The sequence below is a fragment of the Phoca vitulina genome, unplaced genomic scaffold (genome assembly GCF_004348235.1).
Source record: "Phoca vitulina isolate PV1807 unplaced genomic scaffold, GSC_HSeal_1.0 scaffold6, whole genome shotgun sequence".
In the NCBI taxonomy this organism is placed as follows: Eukaryota; Metazoa; Chordata; class Mammalia; order Carnivora; family Phocidae; genus Phoca; species Phoca vitulina.
This window is the reverse complement of record NW_022589709.1, coordinates 42,323,371-42,336,659: the sequence shown is the minus strand read 5'-3', so window position 1 is coordinate 42,336,659 and position 13,289 is coordinate 42,323,371. Positions and strand designations below refer to the sequence as shown.

The 13,289-nt window shown below is 31.7% G+C and overlaps 1 protein-coding gene across 1 annotated transcript in view; it reads left to right on the top strand.

The window, feature by feature from the left end:
- RASA1 (RAS p21 protein activator 1) overlaps window positions 1–13,289 on the top strand; it is a 106,161-nt gene that overhangs the window by 43,429 nt on the left and 49,443 nt on the right. Inside the window, exons 2-5 of the mRNA XM_032404035.1 lie at window positions 6,853–7,005; window positions 8,001–8,136; window positions 8,778–8,848; window positions 13,018–13,135. Of these exons, the coding sequence (XP_032259926.1) occupies window positions 6,853–7,005; window positions 8,001–8,136; window positions 8,778–8,848; window positions 13,018–13,135 (478 nt within the window). The remainder of the gene's footprint in view (window positions 1–6,852; window positions 7,006–8,000; window positions 8,137–8,777; window positions 8,849–13,017; window positions 13,136–13,289) is intronic.

Here is a 13,289-nt window from a genome sequence, read left to right as displayed (position 1 = left end):
TTTCTTTTCTTTTCTTTTCTTTTCTTTTCTTTTCTTTTCTTTTCTTTTCTTTTCTTTTCTTTCAACACTTTTGATTAGTGCATAACATTTTTGGAGAGGGTATGGCTTTTTCTACTCTTCCCTATCTGTTACTTAGGGTAATGGGAGTTAAGGGTAATGAGAATGAGGCTATCTTGGTTGAGTGCCTTTTAATATAAACTTTTGCCTATGTAAGCATTGTGTTGGTTTCCATCTTTTTTATATTAGTCTTTCAGCAGACTGAATTTTTGGTGGGTAGGTCACATGGCAGTGCTTTTCTTTAGAAGTACTCCCAGGAACTAAAACCTTTTTCAGATTCTGTAAATATGCACTTGGAGCAAAAGGAAATAGAATTTCTACTCTTGGATTGAGCTAATTTGATTTGAGATATATAGCTAAATACACACGATATTTGCTTGAACACATGAATATACTCAAGATACCTAACATACACACATAAGCATTACATAAACCTACTGTTTACATAAGCATTTTTTTCTCAAGTTTAGTGATGTAGTTGGTCTGGAGTAGAGGGCATTTGAGGAGCCTTATAGGGGTATATTAAACCTGTTATGCTTATTAGTCTAGTGGTTGTTCAAATGAATTTACTAGTGACCAAATTTTAATCTCTCTGCATTCACTTTTCTTAACTATCAACTCAGACTCAGTGACTGTAAGAACTCTGTTGAAAGGAAATATGGGGGCTTTACGGGATGTATACTAGTTTTAGCAAATTTTTTGTGTATATCATACCATCTTGAAATAACCGGTTCGATTTCAGAAAGGACAAACATGTATAAGAAAATCTGATTAGCATCTTTGAGAATTACAGAAAAACTTTCAGAGTTTGTAGTATGATCAGACACAGAATCCCAGGGGATTTAGGTGACAGAAGGGATTTCTTGGCAATTGGATATCTGCATATACATTTCTCTGTAAGAACTTTGGTGCCTGTCAGTGACATAATTAAGAGGAAGAGTATAGTGGAAAGTAAAAGTGAACTGGGAACTTCAATTTAGTTTCCTTTTTAAAAGGAAGTGTGTTGATGGTGACACTGTTTTAATTGTTTTCTACTGCAGTAGACAGTTTCCATTTAGGAATGTCAAGTTAGTTGTAAGTAATTGTATAGTTTGAATGAAGTGCCTGTCTATATTCACGCCAGCTGGTTTTCTCATTGTGTAGATTTCTGTATTTTTCCTGTCAGGAGAGACAAACTAAAGAGCACAGAAGTCTCTGTAAGGCTCCTCAAAAGTCCTTTACCGATATACAAGTTTATAAATATAAACAATTCATGTTATCCCATGTTTAAAAGTAAAATGATTCCTGCAACTTGTCCAGCTTGTCTCTTCTGTTGTTGACTTTTTAAATATATAGCATCATCTTGGATGGTATGTTATCTTAGATAAACTGATTATGTAGTTTCTGTTGAAATCAAGGGACTCTGTATCTGCCTGTAAGTTTTCTCAACTTTAAGAAACAAAACAAAGGAACATTATGGGGGAAAAAGCGAGGAAAACCAAGAAACAGACTGTTAACTATAGAGAACAAATTGATGGTTGCCAGAGGTGAGGTGGGCTGGGGATGGGTGGGATGGGTGAAATAGGTGATGGGGATTAAGGAGTGCACTTGTGATGAACACCAGGTGATGTATGGAAGTGTTGAATCACTATATTATACACCTGAAACTAATATTACACTGTATGTCAAGTAACTGGAATTTAAATGAAAACTGGGGAAAAAAAAGATTTCTCAAAAAAATTACAAGGCTAGCTGAGAAAAATATATTTACTTATTAAATTTCCTGTTTTCTTTTCCCTACCTCCTTAAAAGAAAAAGAGGGGTACTTTACTCTTAAATAGAACATTAGATACTTAATTATTAAAGTGCTATATTAGCAAAATTTAACTCACAGTATTTCCAGTGCATACTTTCTTTGTCATCCCTCCAAAGAATATATCCACTGGAGAAAGAATGGGGCTATCTGAGGGTTTTTTTCTGGAGTTGCCAGGAGAAATGGAAGAATTTCTAGTTTATGAATACATTGGCATCTCTAGTCCCACTTAATATGTATGATCTGTAATGTTCAAAAAGGAATTTTGGGAAAAGAAATTTTCTCTTAAAAATAAGGCTTTCGCAGATGCAAAGATTTGTGTCTTGTGTTCTCTTTCCAAAATTAGCTGGAAGGTGAAACAAGACTGGAAAATAGGAAGATAATTGGGGCTTAGGTGATCTACAAATTAATCATCCTTTAGGCCACAGTCATAAAATTTGGGATTTTCATTGATGAAATTGTATTAATCAGTCCTGTAGTCTTTCATATGTATATATAATTTTATATGTATTATTTCATCTAATAATATCAAGCCAACCTACTATGAGGTAGATACTGTTATTATATGCCTTTTATAGAGGAGAAAACTGAGGCTCAGAAATTAAGTCATTTGCCCACACTTGTACAGCCAGGTGGCAGAGCTACAATTCAAACAAAAGCAGGGTGCCTCCAGAGTCTTTACTTAACCATTATGCAATTAGAGCCTATGTAGTCGTTTTTCATTTTTATATTTTTCTTTGAAGGAGTTCAGGACAATAAGTAATTTATTCTGAGGTTGAGGTGGATTGTTTTCCATATTTCATAAGTGATGGTAATAAGGTAACAAAATGTAGAGGCTTGACCAGAGTCATGGAGGTTTCTGGTGAGTGTTCATCTTACCAGTTGGTTTAGTCTCTTCTGAAGAAGTTTAGGAGGTGTCACTGTGGCCATCCTTCTTTGAGCTCTGTCCATCTCAAGTATTTTCATATATTTTTTAGACCTAGCTAACAGTCCTCAAAGATCAGAACTTATTATGGACATTAAAGAAGAATTTTTTTTTTTTACATTGGTAGGGAGTTGGAACTACTAAAGTTTTTTCCAACATTATGCTTTATGATTTGACACTTCTTCCTTCATTCAACAAATGCTTTTAAAATTAATATTACTATGTGCCAGGTACGTTCTGTGAGTTAAAATTGCCGTAAATGTAATAAGCAGAGTAACAAATTTACCTTAGGTAATGGCGCCCATAGATATTGGGTAATCTCCTGTTGCACTCAGAATATCCTCATACCCCAATGCAATACCAGTTATTCTGTGTTCCTTAGAGGTATTCTAGATTCAGTTGCATTTCTTGTTGTTTTTCTTTTTAACTTATTTGAAAACAATCACCAGCAAAACGGCCCTTAACAAGATATAATAAGACTTTGATTGTAAAGATTGGAAAGAAATAGTGGGAATGATTAGATTTTTTCATTTCCTTGTAATATTGCTACTGTGACTATGTGTACAGTCAGAAAGTGTAGCATTTTTGTTAAATGAATCTTAAACTGATATCCACTAGGGGCACATCTCCTCTAGGGGAGTTCACATCTTTGGTATGAGGGTATGTATTGAGAAGCCATATTCCACATTATTTTTTTTTATATATATAAAATGAATTTATTACAAATTTCAGAAAGTTAAAGTAGCATTTTTTTTTTTTTTTTTTTGGGCTCCTGGGATTAAATAGAATATATAATGATTCTCTGTGAGAAATTAACAACTTAAGTATTCTGAATTTCTTGGTAGGTGAAATTTTATGCTTATCAGAAAGTTCATGGGTTAAAAAAGGGTTGAGAGACATTTTAAAGACCCAAGGACTAGTGCTCAGTGGATATAGGGCTTAGGTTCTATAAATCTGTGAAGTACTTCAACCAAATCATATCACATTGGAATTGCGATCTACTTACAAAATACTTGTTTTAGCTACATCTCATGATGCTATATGCATTTATAATAAAATAATTATTTTACCAAGCATGATACTGATCTTTTTATTTCCAAGTTTTTAAATGGGATAAAGACTGCATATTGTAATAGCTTAGTCGAAGTGCTTTTTATGTTTCAACAATAGCTTTAAAATAGCTGGTCAGATACATTTAAAATATTCTTGTTAGTATGATTCACCTTAACAATTTCAAATTAACAATAAAGATAATTCAAGAAAGTCTGAGTTTTGATTAAGATAATTCAGTTGTTTTGTTTGTTTTGTTTTGTTTTGTTTTGTAGAATAGCCAGTGACTTTTAACAATGGAACTTCAACATTTAGAGGATCTGACTCAACTACATATGTGCTCATCCAGCCTATTACTGGATAACTTAATTTCAGTTTATAATCATAATAAATAATTGACTTTTTTTTTTACTATAGTTGACACACAATGTTACATTAGTTTCAGGTATACAACATAGTGATTTGACAAATTTATACAGTATGCTGTGTTCACCACAAGTGTAGCTACCATCTGTCACTATAGATTGCTAGTACAATATTTGACTGTATTATGCTGTGCCTTTTGTTCCTGTGACTTACTCATTTCATAACTGGCAGCCTGTATCTCCTACTCCCCTTCACCTGTTTTGCCTATCCCCCCACTCCTCTCCCCTTTGGCAACCATCAGTTCTCTGTATTTACAGGTCTGATTCTGTTTTTTGTTTGTTTATTTAAAAATTACAAAAAAAAATAAAAATAAAAAATAAAGAATTGACATGTTTTGCATCATGTATTTGAAGCTTAATGAGCTTTTGACATAAAGGGAATTACTAGTATTCAAAAAACAAAGTTGTTTGTTTAAAGTAAAGTCTGTCTTAAACTGAATACCTGTGTAAAGCCAGAATCTTACAGAAAGTACAGAGCTAAAAACTAAAAAATCACAAATATATCTTTTATATATCAGTAAAAGTTTCTAGGCAAGTATTTATTATAAATGAGTAATTAATTGTGTAACACCTCATGACCTTGTGTATCATCTTGTAGTGGGTTCACAGGATGGAGATTAAATGAAATTTTTAAATTTTGACATTTTGGGTAAAACAACAGAAATTTAACAAATAGTACATAAAAATAGGAGTTTTGCTTATAATTGTTTTTAATTTTTATCTCTTCAATGTGTAAATCTGCTCTGTGGGATAGCTTCATTGCTTTAGGTAATAAAGAATGTACCAATTTTGTAAAGACATGTCCCATGTATTTTCACAACTAAATAAATTTCTAAATAATTTTTTTTAAATGGTGACTTTTTAAATCTCTTTATTTTCATTTTTTTTTTTAAAGATTTTATTTGAGAGAGCAAACACGAGCGGGGAGGGGGCCGGGCAGAGGGAAAGGGAGAAGCAGACTCCCCACTGAGCAGGGAACCTGATGTGGGGCTCCATCCCAGGACCCTGAGATTGCGACCTGCGCTGAAGGCAGACACAACCTACTGAGCCACCTGGGAGTCTCTCTAAGTAAACTTTGTCCTGATCGTATGTGGTTAAATTTTAGCTCTTCAAGGAACTTTTAATCATCATTAGTCTAAACTTTTCCTTTTAGATTTAAAAAAAGAGAAAACAGTTCTTGAAAGTTAAATGTACTTGTCAGTAGCCTTAAATATAATGGTTGAACTGAGATTAGAATTTTAGAAGAAAGCAGTGTTGATTGTTCTTTGCCTTCTTCCTCTAATACTGTTTATAATTATGTTTTTCCTATTAAGACGAAGCTTTGTAATTTTTTTCATTATTTCATTTCAGTCTTATGCACAGACTTCAAATAAGTGGGTTGGTTTTTTTTTTTTTTTTTTTAAATTTTTTTATTGTTATGTTAATCCCCATACATTACATCATTAGTTTTAGAGTGGGTTGGTTTTTAAAAGAAAATTGAAAATTCTTTTAAGTTTTTTTTTTTTTTTTAATAAACTAATGAGTCAAGAATAGTTAGCTTTCCTCACAGCAAGTTTACAAAAATAGGAGTATTACAAAAATAGTCATAGGACTGTAATAGTTTTAACTATTGACTTATGGCTAGATATTAAATACATCAATGCAATATGAATGTTTTATCGTTTTACTCTGAGTGTTTCAAGAGAGACTACAAGTATCAAGGGTGAGTTCGGATGACTAACATATTGAAGGTGTAAAAATATTTCATAACAGTTACTTTGTAGAACTATTACCATGGCCATGTGAAAATTCCAATATGTTTCTAATTATGCTTCTGTTTATATCAATCCATGAGTCTTTTATAGGCATAAATTGGTAGCATGGGTGATGCTGGAATTATTGCCAGTCATTTAAGCAGATTATCTGGTAGTATGGTAGGTAGAACATATTTAAATTGAGAGTAGGAAAATTAAAGGGAAAAAGGTATTATTTATTACCCACATGTTTGTTAAATAAATTTGAGGATTAAGATCAGATGTGTGGTTATGGAGTAAATCATTTTAAGACCAAAGGGAATAATCAGTGTCATGTTGAAATAGGAAATTAGAATAGTAGTCTTTGGACAGTGTCATTCTATTTTCCTGTTCTAGGGCACAGACACTGAAATGGAATAAAGTTTTATTTTCTCACAGGTACCATGTGCCTTGCTTGCTATGTCAAGTGATATACTTAGGTTCTTTAGTATATAGAAAGGTAGTAATTAATTGTTTCCATTTGTCCATCGTATTCTTATTTTTCTAAATAAAGATTTGATTGTAATAAGTGTTTATATCTTGACCAGGTAGACAATCCTGGAGGTAGAAAGATGGACAGAAATGGAAGAGGTTCATATGTGAGATGATTAGCCCTGAGTTTATAGAACAAATTAAAAACTGAATAAATGAATTTTTTTCTGAGAGACTGAGAAGTTAAAAATAATTGAGTTAAAATTGGAATAACCTATCAAAAGTAAAAGGTAAATGTTTACATTTAGGTATTTAAAACCTCTATTATTAAGTTTCTCAACTACCACTATTAATTTTATGGTTGCTATTTGTATTCTAATCACAACTTTTTTCCCTTAGGTGGTATCATGGAAAACTTGATAGAACTATAGCAGAAGAACGCCTAAGGCAGGCAGGGAAGTCGGGCAGTTACCTTATAAGAGAGAGTGATCGGAGGCCAGGATCCTTTGTACTTTCATTTCTTAGCCAGACAAATGTTGTCAACCATTTTAGGTAAGTCTTTATTTCTAATATGAGGCTAAATAATATAGTTACTTTGCCGTAGTGTTCTTAAATACACCTGCTTTAATAAAGGTGAATGTTTCAGTGATATTTAAGTGATGGGGTAAGTGATTTTCAGTTTTCAATTATGTGATTTAATCAGATGATTATAGAGTAGATACTGAATGCATGCTTTTTTTGTTTAAAAACAATATAATTGGGCATTGTGCTAATCTCAAATATAATGATCACTTTTAAAGTATAAAGAATTATGAAGAAACTTTGGTAAAGCAGAAATAAAGGAAATGTGTATTTTTAGACTACAGAGTAACAAAATATAGGAAACAAAGAGTAAAGATGTGTGCCCTTTAATTCATTTTTGCTTCACTGTTCTGAAATTCTTTGCAAACATTCATGTCAAAGGTATGTAGATTTTCAAGTACAGATTTCAAAGTCTACATAAATACACATACCTATATTATTGTCTTCAATTTCATTTTTATGGGAGACATTGAAAAAAATCATTTTTGCCTGTAATGTTAACTGATAAAATGTTTGTATGTTCTTGACTTTCACATTTTAAAATAAGTTTTAAGAGTACTTTATACCACACGTCGAATGTGAAATTATTATAATACTCTAAATATTTTGAGATCTGTAAGCTACTTTTAGCCAGAGAAAACTTACTAATATTGCTATTTAGTCTTAAATATGAAAAGTGAGCAGAGTATCTGAAGATAAACTTATAAATATTGCAATGAAGAATGTAATGGGGTTTGTAAGTCAGATATGTATTTTATATCTATCACATGTATGCATATATATTTTTAGAAGAAATAACCTCAGGTAAATTTGCATTGGCGGATATTAATAAGTGGTATTTTAATACAAGGATATAGTAAAGGAAACGAGTATGAAAATTAGGGAGTTTAATTTCTTTAGAACTTGGTGTTCAAAATTGGCTCTAAAGGTCTTTGTTATACCGTATTTTTTTCGTGTACAAATAGGATTATTGCTATGTGTGGAGATTACTACATTGGTGGAAGACGTTTTTCTTCACTGTCAGACTTAATAGGTTATTACAGTCATGTTTCCTGTTTGCTTAAAGGAGAAAAATTGCTTTATCCAGTTGCACCACCAGAGGCAAGTAAAACTTAAATAAAAATATTTTTCAGAAATTTATTATTTCACTTTACTATGAGGTTAGCTCTTACTCAGTTTCTTATGGTATTTATTATAAATCAAGAAATATTTGTTGTTTTAAATTTTAATTCTGATTGTACTGTCAGCAAAACTGATATCGTCTTCAAAAAATTTTTTTCAGTAATTTTGTATTTAAGGTGCTAGATTTTTTTTTTTTTTATAATACTGTATGGTGATAGCTTAACAAATATTTTTAAGTGAATGAGCAGTAATGACTGATAGCATAGTGCTAATCAGTTGCTGCAGGATTCTGAAACGCCTTCTACATCATCAGAGAAAGATTAATTTATATGTTCCATGTAGTTCATTTAAAATTAAATGGTTACTCATATTACTTGGTAAAAACATTGGTTATACAGTTAAAATAATTTCTATATAAAAAAAAAACCAGAAATAAGACAATATTTCTAGGCTTTGAGTATTTAAAACCTTACTAAAAACTAAAAACGATTTGAATGATCCTGTGTTCATAATGAGGATTTTTGTTGGTTTGAACTTTATGTGGATATACCTGATTTGACTTTGACATAAAAAGATTATTTATCTTTTGTAAATCTTTTTTCTTTTCTTATGATTCCTAGCCAGTAGAAGATAGAAGGCGTGTTCGAGCCATTCTACCTTACACAAAGGTTCCAGACACTGATGAAATAAGGTATTTTAGAATGTATTCTCATTTATAGGCATTTGAAATAGGCATTTGACAGACTTCGAAAACTTACCACTCTTGGACTGGGAAGGTCTTGGACTTTGAGGAAATAGCATGCAGCAGGGTGAAAGTACCTTTAATATTGAGTTCATCGTTCCTGTACTCCTGTGTTTGGCTTATTTGTTCAGAATATGGATTTGGATCAGAGTGGCCACAGTGAAGATGACAGGTGAAATAAATTCAGATTTTATTAGACTGTCTCTGACAAAGTAAGGATAATTGTTATATTCTGTACTCTATTTTAATTTTTATTACTACATGGCATTTATGTCTCAACTGTAATTTGTACTTAAATGATGACTAACTTCTATTTTACATGATGGGTGAATAGTTTAAGTGTGGCATAGAACTACAGAACATGATAATTTTTAAAAATTATTTTTATATAATTTGATTTATATATAACTTGTTTTTATTATTTTCATATAATCTGATGTTTGATAATTATCAAATTATCAGTGTCTTTCTACAAGCTACTTTGCAATAGAAAATTTGTTTCCTACTGGTAAAATGTTTACTGATTCTGGTAATACAGCTCACCAAAATCAACAGCAACATTTAAAAAACAGTAACTTTGGGAGGTACTGAAATTTCTGGAAATATGGTATTTTAAAAAATAAAGATTCAAATATCTGGAATCTCAGAATAAGGATTCTATTTTTATATGATTGTCTACAAAATAACAACTTCTCATTTAGTTTTTATTGGCATACCTTTATTTGTGATCTAAGCAGGAAAGGCCAATGAAAGAAAGAGAAGGAATGAAATGTATACAGTAAAGAAGAACAGTGGTGAACTACCAATTGAGGAATTTTGAATAACTTGTAAATTCCCATTGTATCGTCTAGAACAGCAGTGCTCAAAGTGTGATCCATGTAACCTTGGGGATCCTTGAGACCCATTTAGAGAATTCATGAGAGCAGAACTGTTTTTCTTTCTTTCTTTCTTTCTTCCCTTCCTTCCTTCCTTCCTTCCTTCCTTCCTTCCTTCCTTCCTTCCTTCCTTCCTTCCTTCCTTCCTTCTTTCTTTCTTTCAAGATTTTATTTATTTATTTGACAGAGAGAGACACAGCAAGGGAGGGAACACTAGCAGGGGGAGTGGGAGAGGGAGAAGCAGGCTTCCTGCTGAGCAGGGAGCCCGATGCGGGGCTTGATCCCAGGACCCTGGGAGCAGAACTGTTTTCTTAATAAGACTAAGATATAATTTGCCTTTTTCACTGTGACATTTACATTGATGGTACAAAAACAAGAAGCAGTAAAACTGTTAGTGCCTTAGCACAAATCAAGGCAGTGGCAGCAGTGTTCTTCACTGCCACACACTTGGAGGTAAACAGTACAAAACAGTTTCCCTTCAAATTTTTCTTGATGAGACTGTAAAAGGTATTTTACTAAATCTCAACCCTTTTAGCATTCAGTGTGATGCATATCTTTTTAATCTTTCTGTGTGATGAAGAAAACTGGTGAATCTTTTTAATATTCTGTGTGGTGAAATGGGAAGTACGCGCAAAGTATCTTGGCTGTGTACCACAGGTCCTGGTCTTGAGGAGAGCGGTGTTGAGAGCTGAGCTAGCTTCTGCTTTTGTGTACACCATTTGTACTTAAGACTGACAGGCAAACTATCCAACTATGGTTATTCAGACTAGAGTATTTGACTTTTTTTTTTTTTAAGTGAGTCTGTTACGTTACTTCAGGGGAAATAACTGGAGGTATTTGTTGCCAATGACAAAATTTGAGCTTGCAAGCAAAAATGAGAATTTTGGAAACCCTGTATCTGCCGTCAGGAGTTTGACAGCTTCCCACATACTTCCTGATTTTTCTGATGAGATTGGTGGTGATATTAAAGAATGTGATGTTTTGATTGTGTAAGGTGAATTTACATCTGGATGATCTGCATAGCTCAGTGAACCAGTATTTTCTAAATGATCGATGCATGCTGTTAAAGAATTATGCCTGGGTAAAGGTCCATTCAAAGCACAAGATTGACAAATAGATATTACTGAAATGGGGTACAGAAAGTTCATTGATGGTGTTTTAGATTCCATATTACAACTAACCTTCAAGTACCAATTGTTGAGTTTTTGGTGTAATATCATAGAATATCTATAATTATCTGAGAGGCCATTTAAATACTCATTCCTTTCACAACTACATATTTTTGTGAAGCCAAATTTTTCTTCATATACTTCAAACAAAAAAAAAACTTAAAACAACAGATTGAATAGAGAAAGAGAAGAATCTAGCAGTGTGCAGTTAAGCCAGATGTTGAGATTTACAAAAAATGTAAAACAATAATATTCTCACAAAACTTGTAAAAATAATAATTTTTTATATTCTTTATGTTACTGTGTGATGGGGTGTATTATTTTTTAAGAAATTAGTAAACACTTAAAACATATTTTAAATTCTAACATGGTAAATATTAATAGATATAATTCATATAAATAAAAACCTTTTAGGGTATCAGTTTTTAAATATATAAAGGAGTCCTGAGAGACCTTCAAAACTGACAACTACTGGTCTAGGAAGATGAAAATTTAAACAAGAATTGGAATATATAAATTTTAATTTGATCATATAAATATATGCGAATGTATGAGTCCTTAAAAATTTGTATGTATCTTTGAAGTTTTGTTTTGTTTTTTTTAAGATAAAAACATCTGAAGATTAATGAGATTTAATAAGGCATTTTAACTCTTTTGGGGAAAAAATGCAAAATAAAGAATCTTTGATTATATTGTTTGTGTTAGTAATAAGCTCTTTATTTTAAATTTTTTTTCATTTTGCACCATATATTTAGTGTTCTAGCAACAACAGAAGTCAAAATTTAATAAAAAAAATTCTCTTACGACTGCTTTTGACCAAGAAATGAAACTTGTCACTCTCATTTCTATATTTTTGTCCATATGTACTCCTCTTTTACTCATAATTTTTTTTTAAATGTAGTTATTTAGGAGATTGGTTCTAGAAAGGAGTAATTTATTTGGTTAAGTAGTAATGTCTGCTGCCAGTCAGCTAGTGAAATATGGTCGCAGTTAACAACGGTTGTCGAATCAAGATAGAATGCAGTATTACGTGCTCATCTAAATAGAATTCATCTCAAGTGTTGTGTATAAGTTTTTTAGTCTTGAACTTGTCCAAGAAACAGTAAAGCTTGAGATACTCTGGAGAAAAACAGTTTTCAAAGTATGAGAAGAGATTTACTTAATGGAACTTTGTGAAAATTTAGACTGAAAGGAAACAAAAAATATGCGATAGATGTGGATCTAGAGATAGGGTCAGTAGCAGCAGGCAATCAATCTTGAAACTTTGAACACTGGGAGGCATTCATTCAGGCCTAAAACGAAAAGTTCAATGAATTACTGCTGTTGTAAAATGGCATCAATATAAGACTAACTTACTCCTCCTGTGATTTTATGGAGGTTGAAAACATATAGATTCTAAGGAAAAGAAACTAGTTTGTGTATGCATCTCTCTACTCAGAAATTGTTAACAGAAAAAACATGCATACATTCTCCTATCCTTTGATACCACTTCAGAGAAAGAATGCTATGTTATATCATGGATGTCTAAGTGAATTAAATGAACATTAATGTTTTTTATGAGAAAAATGTTAATTCTCATAAACATCTGCTGATAAGGCTTATTGTGCTTATTTAAAATAAAGTTTTTCTAAAGTAACTGTATCTTGTGTATGTGTAATGAGTTAATTATATTATGATTTTATATCTAACCTACATCTGAAAGAGTAATTACATGGAAGCTTAAATTTTTAAGTTCACTTTTCTTGGAGTTTTATCCTAAAGCCTATAATACATATATAATTACTGTTTATACAGATTCTAATTTGAATTTAAGAGTAATCCAATAATGTAGATAGTGCAGATACCATTATTAAATCCATTTTACACATGAAGAAATAAGATTCAGATTGTTAAGTGTCTTCAGAGTTTTATATTTAGGTGATGCCAGAAACAGGACAAAAATCCAGGGTATATGAGTTTAATTTCTTATATTTTCCAATACCATATTATCTCTGTAGTATGGCACATGATTACTCAAATTTCCATGTTTAAAATTTTAATTCAATTTTAATAACTTCATAATTGCTATTTTCAGTTTCCTAAAAGGAGATATGTTTATTGTTCATAATGAATTAGAAGATGGATGGATGTGGGTTACAAATCTAAGAACAGACGAACAGGGCCTTATTGTTGAAGACCTAGTGGAAGAGGTGGTAAGTTTTGTTCTTTTCCTCTCACTGTCAGAATTTTAAATATTTTGTACATTTTTGGAACTTTTCCATAATCAGGCGAAATTAGTAATGAAACTTTTTTTTTAATTAAAAACCTCAATTCTTAAGTACAAGGAATTTTTTCATTAAAATGTGT